This window comes from Lissotriton vulgaris, chromosome 10, assembly GCF_964263255.1.
Source record: "Lissotriton vulgaris chromosome 10, aLisVul1.2, whole genome shotgun sequence".
Taxonomy (NCBI): Eukaryota; Metazoa; Chordata; class Amphibia; order Caudata; family Salamandridae; genus Lissotriton; species Lissotriton vulgaris.
In genome coordinates this window covers 1,010,040,418-1,010,057,979 of record NC_141698.1, presented here as the reverse complement: position 1 = coordinate 1,010,057,979, position 17,562 = coordinate 1,010,040,418, and the positions used below count along the sequence as shown (strand labels likewise).

Below are 17,562 nucleotides of genomic sequence, written 5' to 3'. Positions count from 1 at the left end.
AAAAAATATACAATTCTTTATCCTACACCAAGCCTTCCTGACACTGGCGCGACTTCAGCACTACTACCCCTAGTTACAGTTTTCCTGCCCCCGTTGCCAGGCCCCTAGCGCAGCATTTCTACATGTGTTCTCGAACTGTCCCACCTTACAGCACTACTGGGGCGTTACCTGTACCACACTGCGTGTGGTCATGGGGCTTCCTGACATTACTACCTAGTAGGCCTGTACGTTTGGCATATTCCGACACCGAAAACACCACAAAGTCCAGACGCGGTTTACAGCCCCACCTCCTAGCTAAGCAAGGAATCACAATGTATTGGCTCGCGTGCCTGCAGCCCCCCCCCCCTCCCCCGATTCCCCCGCCCATGGTGGCCTGAATATGGGTAGTCTGTAAGTAGGGTGCTGGTGAGGAGGAAGCAATCCTTCACGAGGAGTTACAGGTACATCTCCAATGAATGGGCTATGCTACTCTGGCCTTTCCGACAAGCAACTGAGAATGGTTGGTACCGCAAGTTAGAAGCTAGTTTTCTCTTCGTAGTTTCTCTTTTTTTTTTTATTTGTTTATTTTATAAAATACAAACGTCTAACGCTATTGTTATAGGACATCATAGAAATCGCATATGTCTAAACATTGTATTGTATTCGAATTGCATTTATATAGCGCTTACTACCCCCGACGAGGCGCCGAAGCGCTTTTTCGGTGAGTAGCACGCTACTGCGGGACCCATAGAGGATTAGTGTTGAATTAGTATAGGGAAACATGCAAGTACATTTTAAGTGGTGGATAGGTTAGTCAGTTATTTGGATTTGGAATGATAGCAGAAGGATAGAGGAGGACAAAGGTTTGTATTTATATAGCGCTCCCCAGCAGAGTGGTCGCTCCCTTGCCTCCCTGGCGATCTACGGTATCGTTGTGTGCTCTTACCCTTACTGAAGACCTGCAGCGTGCCCTGCCTGCCGCTTTTGATAAGATTTAATTGATATTGCGCCTGCTTGCCGCTTTGTGTGAAATTATTTAATAACGCGCCTGCTTGCCGCTTTGTGAACATTTCACTTGTAGGGCGCTCGCTTCCGCTTCATACAAACTTCATTTGTGAGGCGCCTGATTGCCGCTTTGTAACGCTTATCTTGTAGCGCACATTTATCTCTGTTTGGAAGCATTTCCATTGCACCAGCGCATTTCGCCCCAAGCGCTCCGCTCCGCTGTCCCCTACGCAGCCATTTTAGTTGTTGTTGTCCTCCTTCGTGACCCGCCCCGCCTCCCAGCTGAGACGCCCTCGCCCCTCCCCCTCCATCATCCATATATGACAGTAGTTCCCGCGCGCAGCGTCAACGCGCAGCGTCCGCGCCCAACCCGCGCCGAAGGTGCCCCAAAGGTAAGCCCGTCTACGCCCGTCCGCGCCTGGTCCGCGCCCAGCGCCAGACCCCCTGCCCCTCGCGCTGCCCAGCCCTCCCGCATTACCTACGATGCTGCCACCCTCCTAGCCCTTAACCCCGGTCGCGCCCCCAACTGCGTCCAAGCCGCTCCTGGACGCACCCATGGCCCGTTCTCCTGCCTCTCCTGCAGATTCATCGGCACCGACAACATCTCCGCTGCGACCACAACACAGACTCCCGACCCCAACCACCTAGAATGTATCCTTCTCAACACCCGCTCGGTCCACAGACACGCCATTGACCTTTGGAACCTACTAGACACCATCTCTCCTGACGTCGCCTTCCTAACGGAAACATGGATGAACGCTTCCTCCGCCCCTGACATCGCCATTGCCATACCTGATGACTATAAGATCACACGCACTGACCATACAGGAGGTGGAATCGCTATCGTCCATAAGAAATCAATCCGCATCTCGACCAGCTCTGACGCCAACCTCGCTAACTCCGAACACCTTCACTTCCAAATACACATCGACCCCAAGACCACACTCAGAGGCACCCTCCTCTACAGACCACCAGGACCCCGCGCAAAATTCAGTGAAGACATCACGGACTTCATCACCCCACACGCGCTCCCCTCCAAAGACTACATCCTTCTGGGAGACCTCAACTTCCACCTTGAAAAGAGCAACGACCGCAACACCGCCACCCTCTTGGACAACCTAGCCAACCTCGGACTCAAACAATTGGTCACTTCCCCCACCCACATCGCAGGTCACACACTCGACCCCATCTTCACCTCCAGCAACCATGTCTCCTTCAACCACACTACGGATCTCCTCTGGACTGACCACAGCTGCGTTCACTTCACCTACAACAAACCGAAACCCATCGTCCACCTCCAACCAACCCTACAAAGAAACTGGAACAAAATCACCACGGAGCAGATCTCCACATCGCTCCTTCAAACCTCCCCAGCCCTCTCTTCTAACGCCAACGAAGCCGCATCTAACCTCACCCTTTGGCTATCCAACACCGCCGACACCTTAGCACCAATGAAAAAACGTCAACACAAACTTGGCATCAAAAAGGCCTCATGGTTCAACGATGACCTCAAGAAGTCCAAGAAACTGTGCCGCTCCCTTGAAAAGGCCTGGAAAAAAGACCCATCCACCAGCAACAAGGACGCCTTCAAAAGCGCCATCCGTACTCACCACCAACTGATCCGAAAAGCCAAGAAAACAGCATTCAAAGATCGACTTGACAACAACGCCCACAACAGCAAGGAACTTTTCAACATCGTCAAGGAATTTTCCAACCCCTCGGCCAACTCCAACGACATCTCCCCCTCTCAAACCCTCTGCGATTCCCTAGCCTCTTTCTTCCACAACAAGATCGCTGACATCCACAACAGCTTTGACAACCAACCCGGAAGCCAACCCACCCTACCATCAGCTGACCATCTTCCCCCCGTCAACACCCTTAACGCCTGGAACCCTATCTCCACTGAGGACACCATCCGCCTGATGAATTCCATCCACTCTGGATCCCCCACAGACCCATGCCCTCACCACATCTTCAACAAAGCAGACTCCGTCATAGCTCCTCACCTCCGAGACGTCATCAATTGCTCCTTCAACTCCGCTACCTTCCCAGAAGATTGGAAACACGCTGAACTCACCGCCCTTCTGAAAAAACCAACAGCAGACCCCACCGAACTCAAAAACTACCGCCCCATCTCGCTTCTTCCATTCCCGGCCAAAGTCATCGAGAAAGCTGTCAACAACCAGCTCGCCGCCTTCCTCGAAGCCAACAATTCACTCGACCCCTCACAATCTGGCTTCCGAGCCAAACACAGTACTGAGACCGCCCTCATCGCAGCAACAGACGACATCCGAACTCTACTGGACAATGGAGACACAGTCGCCCTCATCCTCCTCGACCTTTCTGCAGCCTTTAACACAGTCTGCCACAGCACCCTTTTACATCGCCTCAGAAACATCGGAATCCAAGGAAAGGCACTGGAATGGATCACCTCGTTCCTCACCGGAAGAACCCAGAGAGTCCGCCTCCCACCATTCAAGTCCGAGGCCTCTGAAATCATCTGCGGCGTACCACAAGGATCCTCACTCAGTCCCACCCTCTTCAACGTATACATGAGCCCCCTCGCGGCCATCGCCCGCCAACACAACCTCAACATCATCTCTTACGCGGACGACACTCAACTGATCCTATCTCTCACCAAGGACCCCAGCACCGCCAAAACTAACCTTCACGAAGGAATGAAAGAAGTCGCCGAATGGATGAAACAAAGCCGACTGAAACTGAATTCAGACAAAACAGAAGTCCTCATCTTAGGTAAATCCCCCTCTGCATGGGACAACTCCTGGTGGCCGGAAGCCCTCGGAAATGCACCCACCCCGACAGACCACGCACGGAACCTTGGCGTCATCCTGGACTCCTCACTATCAATGAACAGACAAGTCAGCGCCGTATCCTCTTCCTGCTTTAACATTCTTCGCATGCTCAGAAAAACATTTCGCTGGATCCCCACCGAAACAAGGAAAACAGTCACCCATGCTCTGGTCACGAGCCGACTAGACTACGGAAACACCCTCTACGCAGGTACCACCGCTAAACTCCAGAAGAAACTACAACGAATCCAAAACGCCTCAGCCAGGCTCATATTAGACATCCCACGCAACGAACACATCTCTGGTCACCTTAAAGATCTCCACTGGCTACCCGTCAATAAGAGGATTACTTTCCGACTGCTCACCCACGCACACAAATCACTCTACGACATCGGACCAGATTGCCTCAACTCTCGACTATCCTTCTACTCCCCCTCCCGCCAACTTCGCTCTTCCAGCCAAGCCTTCGCCACTGTACCTCGCATCAACAAGACCACCATGGGAGGCAGATCCTTCTCTTACCTGGCTGCCAAAACATGGAACTCACTCCCCGCCTACCTTCGCCTCACCCAGAATCACCTAGCGTTCAGAAAGCAGCTTAAAACGTGGATATTTGACAAATAATCCTCCCCCCCTTCCTAAGCGCCTTTAAACCCTCTGGGTATGTAGCGCGCTATATAAATTTTATGACTTATGACTTATGACTTATGATGGGGTGTTGAAGCATGCTATTCAGGAAGCCCATAAAGGATTAGTGGTAAATTAATATGGTAAAATATGAAAGTAATTTCAGTGGTGGATATTAGTTATTTGGAGTTAGAAGGATAGGGGAGGGATAAAAGGGGAAGAAAGGTTTGCATTCATATAGCAATTGTTACCCCCGATGGATGTTGAAGCGCTTTTCTGGTGAGTAGCACGCCACTCCGGAACCCATATAGGATTAGTGTTGAAAATTAGTACAGTAAAATCGGAAGTAATTTGAATAGTGGATATGTTATTCAGTTATTTGGGCAGAGAAGGGTAGGTGGCGGGATAGTGAAGGGAAAGAGATTTGTATTTATATAACGCTTCCTACCCCTGATAGGGTTTTGAAGAGCAAGTAGCACGCTACTCTGGAACCCATCAGGATTAGTGTTGAATTAGTATGGTGAAACATGAAAGTAATTTTAGTGGTGGATATGTATGTATTCAGTTGTTTGGATTGAAAAGGGTTGGGGAGGGGTAGAAAAGAGGGAAGAGTTTAGAAAGGTTTGTTTTGGGGGATAGGTATAGTAAAAGAGGTGTCAGATGATGCAAGGAGGGGTAGAGAAGGAGAAATGGTTATTTTGGGGATCATAGTAGTGGTATGGGGTTTAGGATAAATGAGAGAGTGGATGTAGATATATTGATAGATGTATAGGATGGTAGATAGGGTAGTGCATTGGAAAAAGTAGTAGAAAAGTTTGAGATGAGTCAGAAGGTTGGGCTAGAGGATATATTGAGCGAAGTACAGGCTGAGAAATACGGAAGTGCATTGGAAATGCTAAATTAGAAGAAAGTGAGAACTATATGGATTCATAGGTACATTGTAAGTACATAGATGCATAAAGGAGGTATGTATATTGGAGCATTTCTGGCCCTGGCCAGTCTCAAACAGGCAACTGCCCTTGTCCTCTTCGACCTTAACAGGCTCAAACAGGCAACTGCCTTTGTCCTCTTCGCCCTTAGTCTTGATGCCCAGGCTGAGACGCCCTAACCCTGGCCTTTTATAGGAAAGGAAACCGCAATATACAGTCTTGATAAGCAGATATCAGTCTCCCTATACAACTCTCATCAAAACCATTTTCTCTTCTTGGGTACATTCATAGGAGGCTAACCCCCTTTCCCGAGAAGGACTAGCTCCTCTAAGGCATCACTCTGATCTTCAGCATTGCCCATTTTAATGAGGCTAAAGCCTCTTTGAGAAGAGACCCGCAGCAGAGAACCATTGATCGCGGATTGCAGGGGGCAGCCTCGGCAGGGGACCCGGATGGCTCCAGTGAATAAGAATAGCAGCGTTTGAGTCCGGACTCAAACATAGAAGGCCTCTGGAGAGAGAGAGAGGCGGAGAGGCATCCGGGGGTGGCGGAGCTTGAGTGGCCCAGTATTTAATAAAGATTGCCCATTGGGAACGACTCTCTGCTGGATTCTCTAGTCCCCTCGCAACAGCTAAGCGAAGACTAACATAATAGAGGGGATTGTGGCCCCGGGGAGATTATACATTACACAAATGGACATGTCCTGGGGTGAAGAGAGGACTGACACCTCTAATCTGTGCTGCAACAGGCAACTCCAAGGACTTGTTAAAGTCAGGTAACAATGAAGCTAATTTAATGCAAATGGACATCAGATGAGAAACTCGTCTGTCGTTGGCAGGCCAACAGTACTGTGACTCGATGCGTTTTGCCGCTTGCACAGAGCCCCGACCGTAGAGCAGCCAGGCCTCTAAGTGGTGCAGGTGTATCTGGAGGTCTGCAGGAGCAGGCAGGACCACAGAGACCAGGGCGCATAGCAGCAGGAGCCGTGTCAGCTACCCGCGCCAGCTGGCGCTTTAAAGGCTCACATGGACACGGACTCAAACGCGCAGCCCGTCTGCGCCCGTCAGAGGCCGGGCTGGGCCACGTTACTAACATCTGCCATCTGCCAACGGATTCGGACCAAATGAACACTTAACTATCAAGGTACTGCTATATTAACACGACTCCCTGTGGCCTTGTTTTGTTTAGAGCTAGGGTATCGTGAGTAGGCCTAAGTCTGGAAATGGGCAGGGTATAGTTGGGACCTTGGATGCTTTTCAATTGAGGCCCGAGTCTGCACTCATCCATGAAACTGAACTTACAGAGCAGGGATTGATTTTGGAGCCCGAACACACAAATAATCGGACTGTGCCTGTTATTTCTGTTATTACCGCCCCAGTCCCTCAACTGAACTTGGAAGCTAATGTATCCCAAAATAATAGATTACATTACACCACCTCAGACTCTGAAATCTTTGACTGTCCCGATACATGTGATCAGTCTGTAAAATCAATCAGGCCAAATGTCACACAGGGTCAAAATGATAAAGCTAAAACTAATCATGTGAATAGTGCCCTCTAAAAAAGAAGGGGTCAAACCCTGAATAAAAAAATATTCCTTTTGCCCAAGTCCTTGGGGAGTGGGAATAAACCTAATGATATAGTGCATAACCAGGTGTCTGCTCAAACCAGCGTGGAAATAGCCTTGGGGGGCATTACTAACTGAGGTTGATTTTGGGGAAAAAATGGAATCCACGGTTGCGACTCTTTTAGATTCACTGATGCAAAGGCTATCAGACATTGAGGTTAGGTTATCGAATCTTGAATAATCGGCGGTAAGCCGTAGCCAAAACATAGCAATAAGTAATGGGACTGAGAGCACTGTTAAGAATAGGATTACAGATCAACATAAATCCTGTGATAGAAGTAAAAACCAGAATGACCCGTAATGCTCAAGGGCAGCAGGCCAATATTAAATAGTGGTGAGAATTATTTTCAGGTAAAAGATTTAATCCCCAGACTACACTTGTTCCAAGTGGCTTTCATACTAATAGCGAGAGACCGCAGACCCAAAGTACCATGGAAGGTAGGCTGCCTCATCAAAGAACACCAGGTGGTCCACATACCAACTTACATTTACCACCTGAAGCAACTCCTTACACTATAATTCTAGTCAATGTTCCCCCATTGTCACCCAGTGAATCAGAATTTAAAATGGTGCGCCAGATTAGGTGGGTGGGGAAATCCACTAGGACATTTTCAGATGATTGTATTGTACTAACCTTTAGATCTCCACGCCTCGTTAAGACAATCTTAGAAAGGACAAACACCTGGTCTGAAGGTTCAAGGGGGATTTCTATTTACCGCTGGGCTGTTTTTACCAGCCACCTAGACCTCCGTGGCTTGTTGTAGAAAAGGAGAAATCTAGACAAGAAAATCCGTACTCTGAGCATCTTCCCTGGTATCACCAAAACTTCTATGAGGCACTAAGTGGCCTGGGAGATATTGACTAACTGGCCTCAAACCTGGGAGGTCTGGGGAAATAGATATCATTAATAATGAATTAGAGACAGCCCCTAAGACACTAAATGGAATAGTGGACGTCTCTCATTTACCCGATCCAGAGGACGGCCAAATTGCCCATTACATCTGCATTCAGAAAGTGAAGGGAGTGTTATTTGGGATTCAGAATTGGCACCAGTAGCACAGCCCATCTTTAATATAGATGGGGCAGGGGCTGCAGGATACCATTGAAATGAATGCCCACTGAGGCTCATTTCATGGAACATTGAGGGTATTAGATCTAGACTATCAGATGAGGTATGGCTACAATATATCAATACATTCAATATCATTTGCACCCAGGAAACATGGAGCAGGGATGATGTTATTATCAAGGGTTTCCGTTCATTTAATGTTGAGGCAATTCCATCCAATGCAGGGAGAGCGAAAGGAGGATTGGCAACTTTGATTTCTGTTAAATATGGATCTATAAAGATTGAGAATATAGTTGATTCCCCCTGGTATCAGATTATTCTGATCAGTAATTTGATTGATGTACCAATATTATTAACTTGTATTATAATATTTTTGATAAGAATAATTGTGGGATCATAAATACCCTCAAAGAGGAATCTGAAAAGGCTGCGGTTAAAAGTTTTCCTTTATGTATAATATGGGTGGGTGATTTCAATTGTACTTTGTGTCAGCACAGTTCGTAAACGGTATGTTGGATCTTAGACACTGAAATCCAACCACTTTCCCATTTTAAGCACTCTTTACAGGATGATGCGTTAAATACCATCATTGTTGTAAATGAACTAGGTTTTGTTGATACTTTGGTTTGTTCCCCACCTATACAGCACCCCATATTTTTGGGAGAAGTTAGGTCGAGGAATATCGAAATCATGTTGATATCTAGAAAATTTGCCCACTTGGAAGACAGCTTTGGGGTAGAACCTAACCCTACTAGTGATCACAATCCCCTTGTTGCCTATCTGTACAGAACAGCACCAAGGAGCAACAGTGATGAATGCCCATTAACAAACAATACTAATCAGGGGGTGAGAATAAATTGAAGCAAAATAAACGCACTAGATTATGAGAAGGAGATGGTGAAATCTAATTTTAGTCAAGTTATGACCTGTTTATCGGATGATTCCACCCCGGAGGTGGTTATACAGTCCTTTGAAAGAATTTGTAAAGATGTGCCCAATAATTTAATAAGAACAGTGAGAACAGTGAGAAGAAAGGACCCACATGAAATTAGATGGTTCAATGCAGAGTGCTCCAGAGCACAAAAAGATCTTAAAATGGCCCAGTAAATAGTCCACATGATAAGGAACTAATAAGGATAGCGAGACAAACCTATACAAATGTAATTAGACTCAGGAAATAGGAATTAAGAAGACTTGCCTGGGAAGATCTTGAGAGAGCTAGTGCTCTCAATGATTTTAAGGGCTTTTGGGAAGTCATAAATCGCCGCCTCTTCAACAATGATGTAAGGAATATTGAATCAACAATAACAGGGGGTGTTTTGGAATCACATTTCGCAAATATATGTAACCCAAAAGGTTTGTCACTGTATGATTAAAGAGATAAAATAGTAATTCTTTCTGAAACTGCAAATCAACTCAGTGTATCTATCTCTCTTGGTGAGGTTGAAGAGGCTTTGACAAAGGGTATTTCCTCAAAAGCCCCAGGACCAGGTGGGGTGCCCTTGGATCTGTTTAAATGTAGTCTACAATTATGGGCACCACTGTTGGTAAATGTTTTTAAATCAGTAATTGTGGGCCACATCCCTAGTTCATGGAAAGAGGCAGTGGTGGTACTTTTAGATAAGAAATGTAACAGCAGGAATGACCCTGTGTGCTATAGGCCCATCTCTCTAATTGATGCTACATGCAAAGTCCTGAGGAGGAGAAGGAGGATCGTCTAGAATCATGGGCCAATGGCACTGGTCTTATGTCCCCTACTTAATACGGTTTCGGGAATGGGGACAAACGAACAGTGTCTTAATCTCTCTCTAATCATGGGTAAGTACATGAAGGCCGGGGGGGTGGGGGGGGGGGGGGGGTCGATCCACCTGGCCTTCATGGACTTATCCAGTGCTTTTGATACAGTGAGCCGGAGTAAGCTGTGGACACTTATGGAGAAAATGGGCTTTGAAGAAGCTCTTATTACCCTGTTATGAAGGTTGCATGTGTCAACCACTGTCTCCATTAGCTACAGCCCAGGAGGAGAGAAGACTAGGCCAATTGTCTCAACAGAGGGTGTCCGACAGGGCTGTATTTTGGCCTCTTTTTATTTCTTCTATATACAAATGGGGTGGAGAAATTCTTATTAGACCAGCAGTTGGATTATCCCAGTATAGGAGGTCAGCTGGTCCCTTTATTGTCATATGCCGATGATAGGGTTTTGATGGCTTTAACGCCCAATAGCCTTCAAAAAGCATTCGTAGCTTTTACTCACTTAATGACGGCATTGGACCTAAAAGTACATTTTTGTAAATCTTTAATCATGCCATGTGGTCTCAAACAAACTAAAATGAGAAAATTTGTGGTAAACTAAAAGAGCATTTATAAGGTACCTAATTTTAATGAAATAAAAACGCCCAATAATGATATATTTACCTACGTGCCGTTATCTCATCAGCAATTTTATTTGTCTTTTAATACTCCAACACAATCACGTTTCCTTTCATTCAGGTTTCGTCTTTGCACATTGCACTTTCTTGTGGCCTTTCCTAAACAGGCAGGTTGGTGTGAGAGACTGAGTTCCTGTCCTTGTAATAATTTAAGCCCAACAAAGCACAATTCACCTTATGGTGTTTTGCACATTTTATAAAGATATTAGGGTACGCTATCTTAAGCCCCTTTTAAAGGAAATTCACCCCTATTCGTATCAAGAAGGTTTTAATTATTTACGATCTTTGCATACTACTGCAATTTGCAGTGATGTGCTTAATTTCATCAGAACTGCGTTTTTAATTAGGAAATGGTAGGAATTATGATAGGAAAATTATATTGACGAAACTTTGTATATTAATGAAATCTGTTCTTAATTGCGAATTATTGTATGTATTCACCCCAATTGTTGTATGGAAGGTTTTAAGTTTTATCGAATGTGTGTATGGAACACATATGATTCGTGCAAATCAAATAGTTATTTAAACTGAACTGACTAATGCCTCTAACAATACCTCCGTACCCGTGATATGTCCTTGATGTTATGCTGTACCTTATGATTGATAACTATGTGTACTGCTTCTGGAATGTTAAAAACCCCCAAAAACGGTCTAATAAAAAAAATGCCTTAGGTGGGCTCCATATGCTTACCAGCAAACATTTTATTCATCACTAGGAGTGGATATACCTCTTGTAATCATGCATAATTACCTACGTTCTACAAGATTATACATCATTAAATTGTAGGGGTTACAATGTAGGAGTCCTATTATCTGCATATGTAAATTTTCTTAGACCCCACTTTTCTTTTGCTTTATCAGTGTATTGTATGAAATGCTATAAATTTTCAATAAACAGATTCAAACAAAAACAAATATAGAGAATTATGCAAGAAAAGAAATTCTGTATTTCGCTCTACTTTGGGTTGCACATAAGTGCTCACTTGCATCCCCAACTTACTCCCGGCATTTAGCACTGGTTTCTCCCGATGAACGCGAGGATCCGTATTGCGCTAAGAAAATAGCACTAAATGCAAAACGACAGGAATAGCAGCTGCCAACAGCTGTTCATGCTCTCTAAATTAGTTGTTTCTATACTAATCAGCCCCCCCCCCCCCCCACAATTACTCTTAATTACGTGAGCAGGCATAATTAAAGGTAATTCTACATCAAAGTGTAACCTAGATTTACCAAAATTACTCCGATTACGTCAGTGTAATTAAAATTACTACTAAGCCTATTCATCATCACTATTCCACACCCAGGCATCTGTGAATCACTGGTTTTACTCTTTCCCAGGTATATGCTCAGAGAATCTGCCTGAAATCAACTGTTTTAAAATAAGCAATTTTTAATCACTATGCAATAGAAACGGATAGCCAGCTTGGTTTAGACAAATGACATAAAAAGGCACATGGTAATCCTTTTGGTGACAACATAACAGGGTTGGACTTTAAATAGTTTTCAAAAAACGATCTCAACCCAACCCTGCTTCAAATTGAAAAATCTGATCACTTCCAAGAAATTAAGTCAAAATATCTAAAGGGACTACTCCGTCATATTAATATAATACAAATGCTTTATCCAGTATAGTGATTATTGTAAAAGCTTAAATTGTTTTCCGGGCACACCACTGTTTCGGCCCCACGTACTTGCAGAAGAAATTCCATAGTCAGTCTGGTAGAAGTTTAAGATCTTCAGCTAAAACTAAGAGCTTGTCGCTCTCGCCTGGCATAGCTTTCTCAGAAATGGCAACTTGGACTTGAAATTAGTTGCCACTTCATCTCCATCTTGTCACGTATCTGCTGCCTTTTCAAAAGGCATTAAAAACATGTCTGTTTCCAAATAATTCCTCTTCTATGCTTACCTTTGCAGTCCTTAGTAATAGAGCCTCAGCATTGCCTTTTTAGCAATAGAAAGCTTCAGAAAATGTTGTGCATTACATTAAAATAACAATACTCACACACATGAGAGCACACAGCATGTCGATAGCAGAATGGGTCACTCCGTCATTATTCCTCTTCAACGCTTTTACCACCTTCACTCCGAGCCGCTCCCGGAACCTCAAAAGGGAAAAAGGGAAAGAGACTTTACATCAACAAACTCTTTATCACACAATACAAATACAATTAAACAACAGGCAATGTTATAGGTTGGGAGGTTAGGCTTGGCAGAATATTTCAAGAATCTAAGACACAACAGACAGACTGAAGATATTCGGAGACTTATTATCCCGAGGGATAAGCATACAGTTAAATGCACAATTGGGAACCTTTATAAAAGCAAAGAATGGTATTACAATTAGTAATAATGGTAAACAAGTGATGTGCAGTTAACCCAGAACCAAGCCTTTCCGTCAGTCTCTCACCCAACCTTCTTCCTTTCTGACTGAACTAACTCTTTCCATGATATTTTGGCAGTCTACCTAGTTCAGAATCAGTAGTGTGACTATTTTCGAATTTGGAATCAAACTACATTTGTTGTCTTATTTGCATATATGCCAGTAGAAATTAAAGTCCAATTGTCTTCAATTTTTAAATACTCCTACTATAGCTCCTGGAACTTCCACCTCTACCTTCTCTTTTCTCCATGACCTAAATCTGGTAATGTTTTGGAAAACTTTAGCTAAAGCAGACTTGCAAATTCTCATTGCCTGTGATTTTTCCCCGAGAGGAACAGAACAAACTTAGACACCTTCTCCCAGCTCTCAAAGCTATGTGTGGTCAACGAAAGTGCTGAATATGGGGCTCTGATAGCAATTTAAGTTGTGCTGGATATCTTTTGCTTGATCCCTTCAAGATTTGCATAGTTATTGTCTGGTCATGGTGATGGAAATAAACACCAAGTACACTGAATTATTTTATTTCTTATATTTATTGAGTGCAGACAAGGCCAACAGCACTGGCGCATTTAGAAGGAAACAGATGAAATAAGTTACACAGAAATAATAAGACCATCATGGTGCACAGTAGCTACAGTAATTTAATTCAGGAAAGCAAGCTAGCAGGCTCCAAAATGGCATGTTGGAGCAGAATATAGTTTTCATATTACTCCTCAACAACACTTATTGAGCACTGATCTATAGGGGCAGAGGGGGGAATTCTGAAAGTTGGGAGCACCCCAGAAAAGGATAACATTTTCTTTTGTTTGTGAGATTTAGACACTGAGTCAAAGGACATCTTTCGGACCTAGGTATGGGCGGAAAATCCGTTTCGCTCGCGGATTTTCGGGAAATTCGCAATCCGCGAGATTCGCGAATCTCCCGCAAAATCCGCAAATCCGCGAGCAGCGGATTTTGCTCGCACTGCTCGCACTGTTCGCGTGAGTTCGCGGCTTCCCAGTACAACTTCGCGCCCCGCGAATAAGTGCTAAATTGCAGAAATACGATCTTAGCAAAACTGAAACTACTTGCCAGGTTCAAAAGTTCAGGCTCATCATTAGTAGCCATTTCCTGTAGTGCTTCCTGAGGGGCCCCTCCAGAGTTCAGTTGCCAGTTGCAACTATTATGTGACCCTGCTCTGAACCTCAGAATAGTTACACATATGCCACAAAGGTCCTGAATTACAGCTAAGGGAGACAAGCAGGAGCCAGGCTGGAAGTTAAAATCCATTAATCAGCCCCTAATTCATTATTGTCAGTTGGGGCAGGGCAGGTGTTGTAACTAATTTTGCAACAATGAAAGCACTTAGCAAGTGCAAAAGATCACTAATCAGGGCGCACTAAGGAAGCAGGTGCCAGCTAAAAAAATATTCTGTGACACATTAATCAGCCCCAAATTAATTCAGGTCACTTGAGGCAGGGAAGGTGTGCTTTGCTTTGCCGAAAATAATGTACACTGGACAACCAGAGGGTGTGGTGATGAAACAGAGGGTGGCATGGGTGGGCCAGAGGGTGGCATGAGTAGTCAGAGAGTGGCAGTGGTGACAGAGAGTGGCAGTGATGAAGAAGAGTGTCCCAAACAGGCTGGACACGTAGAAACAACAAGTTCGCAAAACTTGCGACCCGACAGGTAAGTTCGCAAATTGCGAAATTGTAAAAACCCTCGCGAACTGGCAGAAACACGGGCGAACCCAAAAAAAAAAATCCGCAAATTCGCGGGAATTCGCGGATTTTGCGGAATGCGAGTTCGCAAATCCGCAAAATTCGCGAACGCGAGATCCGCAAAATTCGCCCATGCTTATTCGGACCATACAGTTACTACAATTACTGAGTCAGACCTCACCAGTTAAGTTGGGGTAGTATCTTCCACCTATGTAATTTGTGCCCAGTTGGGAGAATGTGGTTGGACTCCAGTTAGTGTTAACACTCTTTCTGGTAGATACCATTTATTTTTCACCTTTAGAATAATTTCCAGGCACTAAACTTGATGCAGACGTTTTCACAGCAATCCTTCCGTGCCCTTCTAGTGGTAACAATTGTCAGTTAATTGCTCAACTTTCGCAAAGCAGTGACAATTGGAGGTATCAGTGTGCAGATATCCAATTTGGTAATATTTTAGGTGGCAAAAGGAAGCCACTTCACAGAACAGAAAGGAGGAATGGACAAGAGGAATCTGTGGTTCGACATTGTGTCCACTAGAAAGAGTGTTACCAAAGGTAAATAACTCATTCTTTTGATGGATACTTATAACCAAAGATTTCTCACCGTTCAAATAGATACCAAAGCGGTACTTCCCAACCCAAGGTGCAAGGTCTATACAGTGGACTTCGACCAAAATGTCCTGCAGGGCGGAACAAGGCTAAATCTTCCTTCAAATTAAACCTCAAGGCAGTAGTGCTTCTTGATATTGTGCACTGACACCCACATTGTGGACTCACAGATGTCAAGAACAAGCACACCCAGTGCTAACACAGTGGCTGCTTTCGGTCAGTGCATAGCTGGTGTTAATGCAGAGGACTATCTACAGTAACAGTCCTTTTCTGTACCGCTTTGCCTTTCTTTCCTCTGGAGAATCCCACGAAGAGCTGATCGTCCACCCAATGGTCTACGTGCGAATGATAAAGCTTAAAGCTCTCTAGGGAGCCAGTCAAGGGGTGAAGTGGAACAAAGAACTTGAGAGGGAGATGAATGTCGTAATGTGAAATGGAGTCAGTCAGTCGAAATTTATTCAGCTCTATTTAGGCCATAAAAGTTTGCACAAAATCCAATACGTTTATATATAAAATCATAAATAAATACATATTGCTTTCATTAAAAAAATGGAACATGGTACAGACCTAACATTTGCTGTTTATTCTAAGTAATTGTTAACATGTAATTTAAAACAGCATATATAATATCTGTGTTATCTATAGATAATAAATAGGTCACAGTGGTCTCATGATTCCTAATGGAATGGAAAGGCATTTATAGAGCGCATGGCTATCCGGAAGCATCCCAGCTCTAGTAACTGACACTGGGGAGACAGAAGGGTTAAGGGAAAAGCATGGTCTTTAATTGCTTCCGGAAAGCCAGGTGGTTAGGTACTGTACGAAGGTGTAGAGGCAAGGAGTTCCCGAGTTTGAAGGCATTATAAGAAAAAAGCCTACAGCCACTTCTAGACCTCTTGATCCCAGGGATCTCTGCTAGATACAGATCATCTGATCGAAGATTCCCATTGGCTTTATATGGACGTATCATGGAGGAGTTAATGGGTGGGCCAAGTCCCTGCATTGAATTATGTACTAAGCACAAGGCCTTGAATCAAATCCGTTCCTGAACCGGGAGCCAGTGAAGGGATCGAAGAGCGAGTTTTGCTGATAGTCTATTGGTAGTTCCCGTCAGGAGTCTGGCGGCACTGTTTTGCACTGATTGGAGTTTCGTGACTGCTGAGATGGGGGCGCCCAAATACAGAGCATTCACATAGTCCAATTTCGAGGATTGGACCAGTACTTTCCTGGCTTCAAAGGGGAGGAGTGGCAGGACCTTTCGAGCCATTTGAAGTAGGCCATAGCAGAGGACTGCCGTTTTTCTAGCCTGCGTCCTGAAACTCCAGTCCTGTTCCAACCATACAACAAGGCTCTTAATTTCTGCTTTCGGTTTCGGGGCTGGACCCACGCTAGGGGGCCACATCGAGCTAGGATTTAAACAGAGTAATGCCCAAAATCATAATCTCAGTTTTTCCTCCGTTAAGTTCAAGCAGGGAGGCGTCCATCCAGCTTGAGATGTCATTTAGACAGGTGTACAGGGTATGATTTTTTAAGACTGCCTGATTTAGCCCTCCCAGCAATTGTGTGTCATCGGCGTAGGTAATTATCTGGATTCAATGAGGGGCTACTGTGGCTGCTAGAAGGGACATCTAGACATTGAAAAGAGTCGGGCTGAGTGATGAGCCCTGTGGCACACCACTCAGCAGGTGGGTGGGCTTAGATACAATATTTTCTTCAAAGACCTGAAAGGTTCTCCCCTCCAGGAAGGAGGATAGCCAGTGAAGCGCCTGAGTCAACCAATCAGAATCGAGTGATTCACCGTATCAAATGCGGCGATCAGGTCTAGGAGTACAATGGCTGCCGAACCTCCAGAGTCCACGATTTTTCTACTTTCCTCTACTACTGCCAGTAACGCAGTTTCAGTACTTTGGCGCGGTCGGAACCCGGTTTGAGAAGAATGGAGCAGGCTGTGGGTTTCAAGAAACCCTGAAAGAGGAAGGTTGACGTGTTTCTCAGTTCCGTTGCTTATTGCTGGCAGAAGGGATATGCGGCGGTAGTTGCCCAATTCTACAGGGTTCATATTATTTGGAGTATAAAGTTTTCAAAATAAAATAAAGTGCTTCGTGCTTTGATATGTAAAACCATAACAGGGACATGGAGGGAGTAAGGAGTACCATGTGCAGTGGATAGGAAACCTGGTCAGCAAACATTTTTCCTCTAATTTGGACTTCACTGTAAATAAAGTGCAGGCTGTGCTTGAGGTTGATGGTATAACTATCCGTTTAGGAGGGTTACCCCTCAGGACAGTGATTATGAGAATAATGAAAAAAAGGTTTTAATTCTTTTAGGGGGAAAACTAATAAAGGTATGGAGAAATACTCAGGAGTGCCCATCTTAACAAAGCTACATTTTAAATACCTG

General features: G+C 44.7%; 1 protein-coding gene across 4 annotated transcripts in view; it reads right to left on the bottom strand.

The window, feature by feature from the left end:
* DNAJC13 (DnaJ heat shock protein family (Hsp40) member C13) overlaps window positions 1-17,562 on the bottom strand; it is a 1,694,551-nt gene that overhangs the window by 1,218,815 nt on the left and 458,174 nt on the right. For all 4 annotated transcript variants that reach the window (XR_015300721.1, XM_086942056.1, XM_086942057.1 and 1 more), the window contains exon 13: window positions 12,477-12,576. Coding sequence is in view for 3 of the 4 variants with exons in the window: in XM_086942056.1 (XP_086798182.1) it covers window positions 12,477-12,576 (100 nt within the window). In the remaining variant the exon portion in view is untranslated. The remainder of the gene's footprint in view (window positions 1-12,476; window positions 12,577-17,562) is intronic.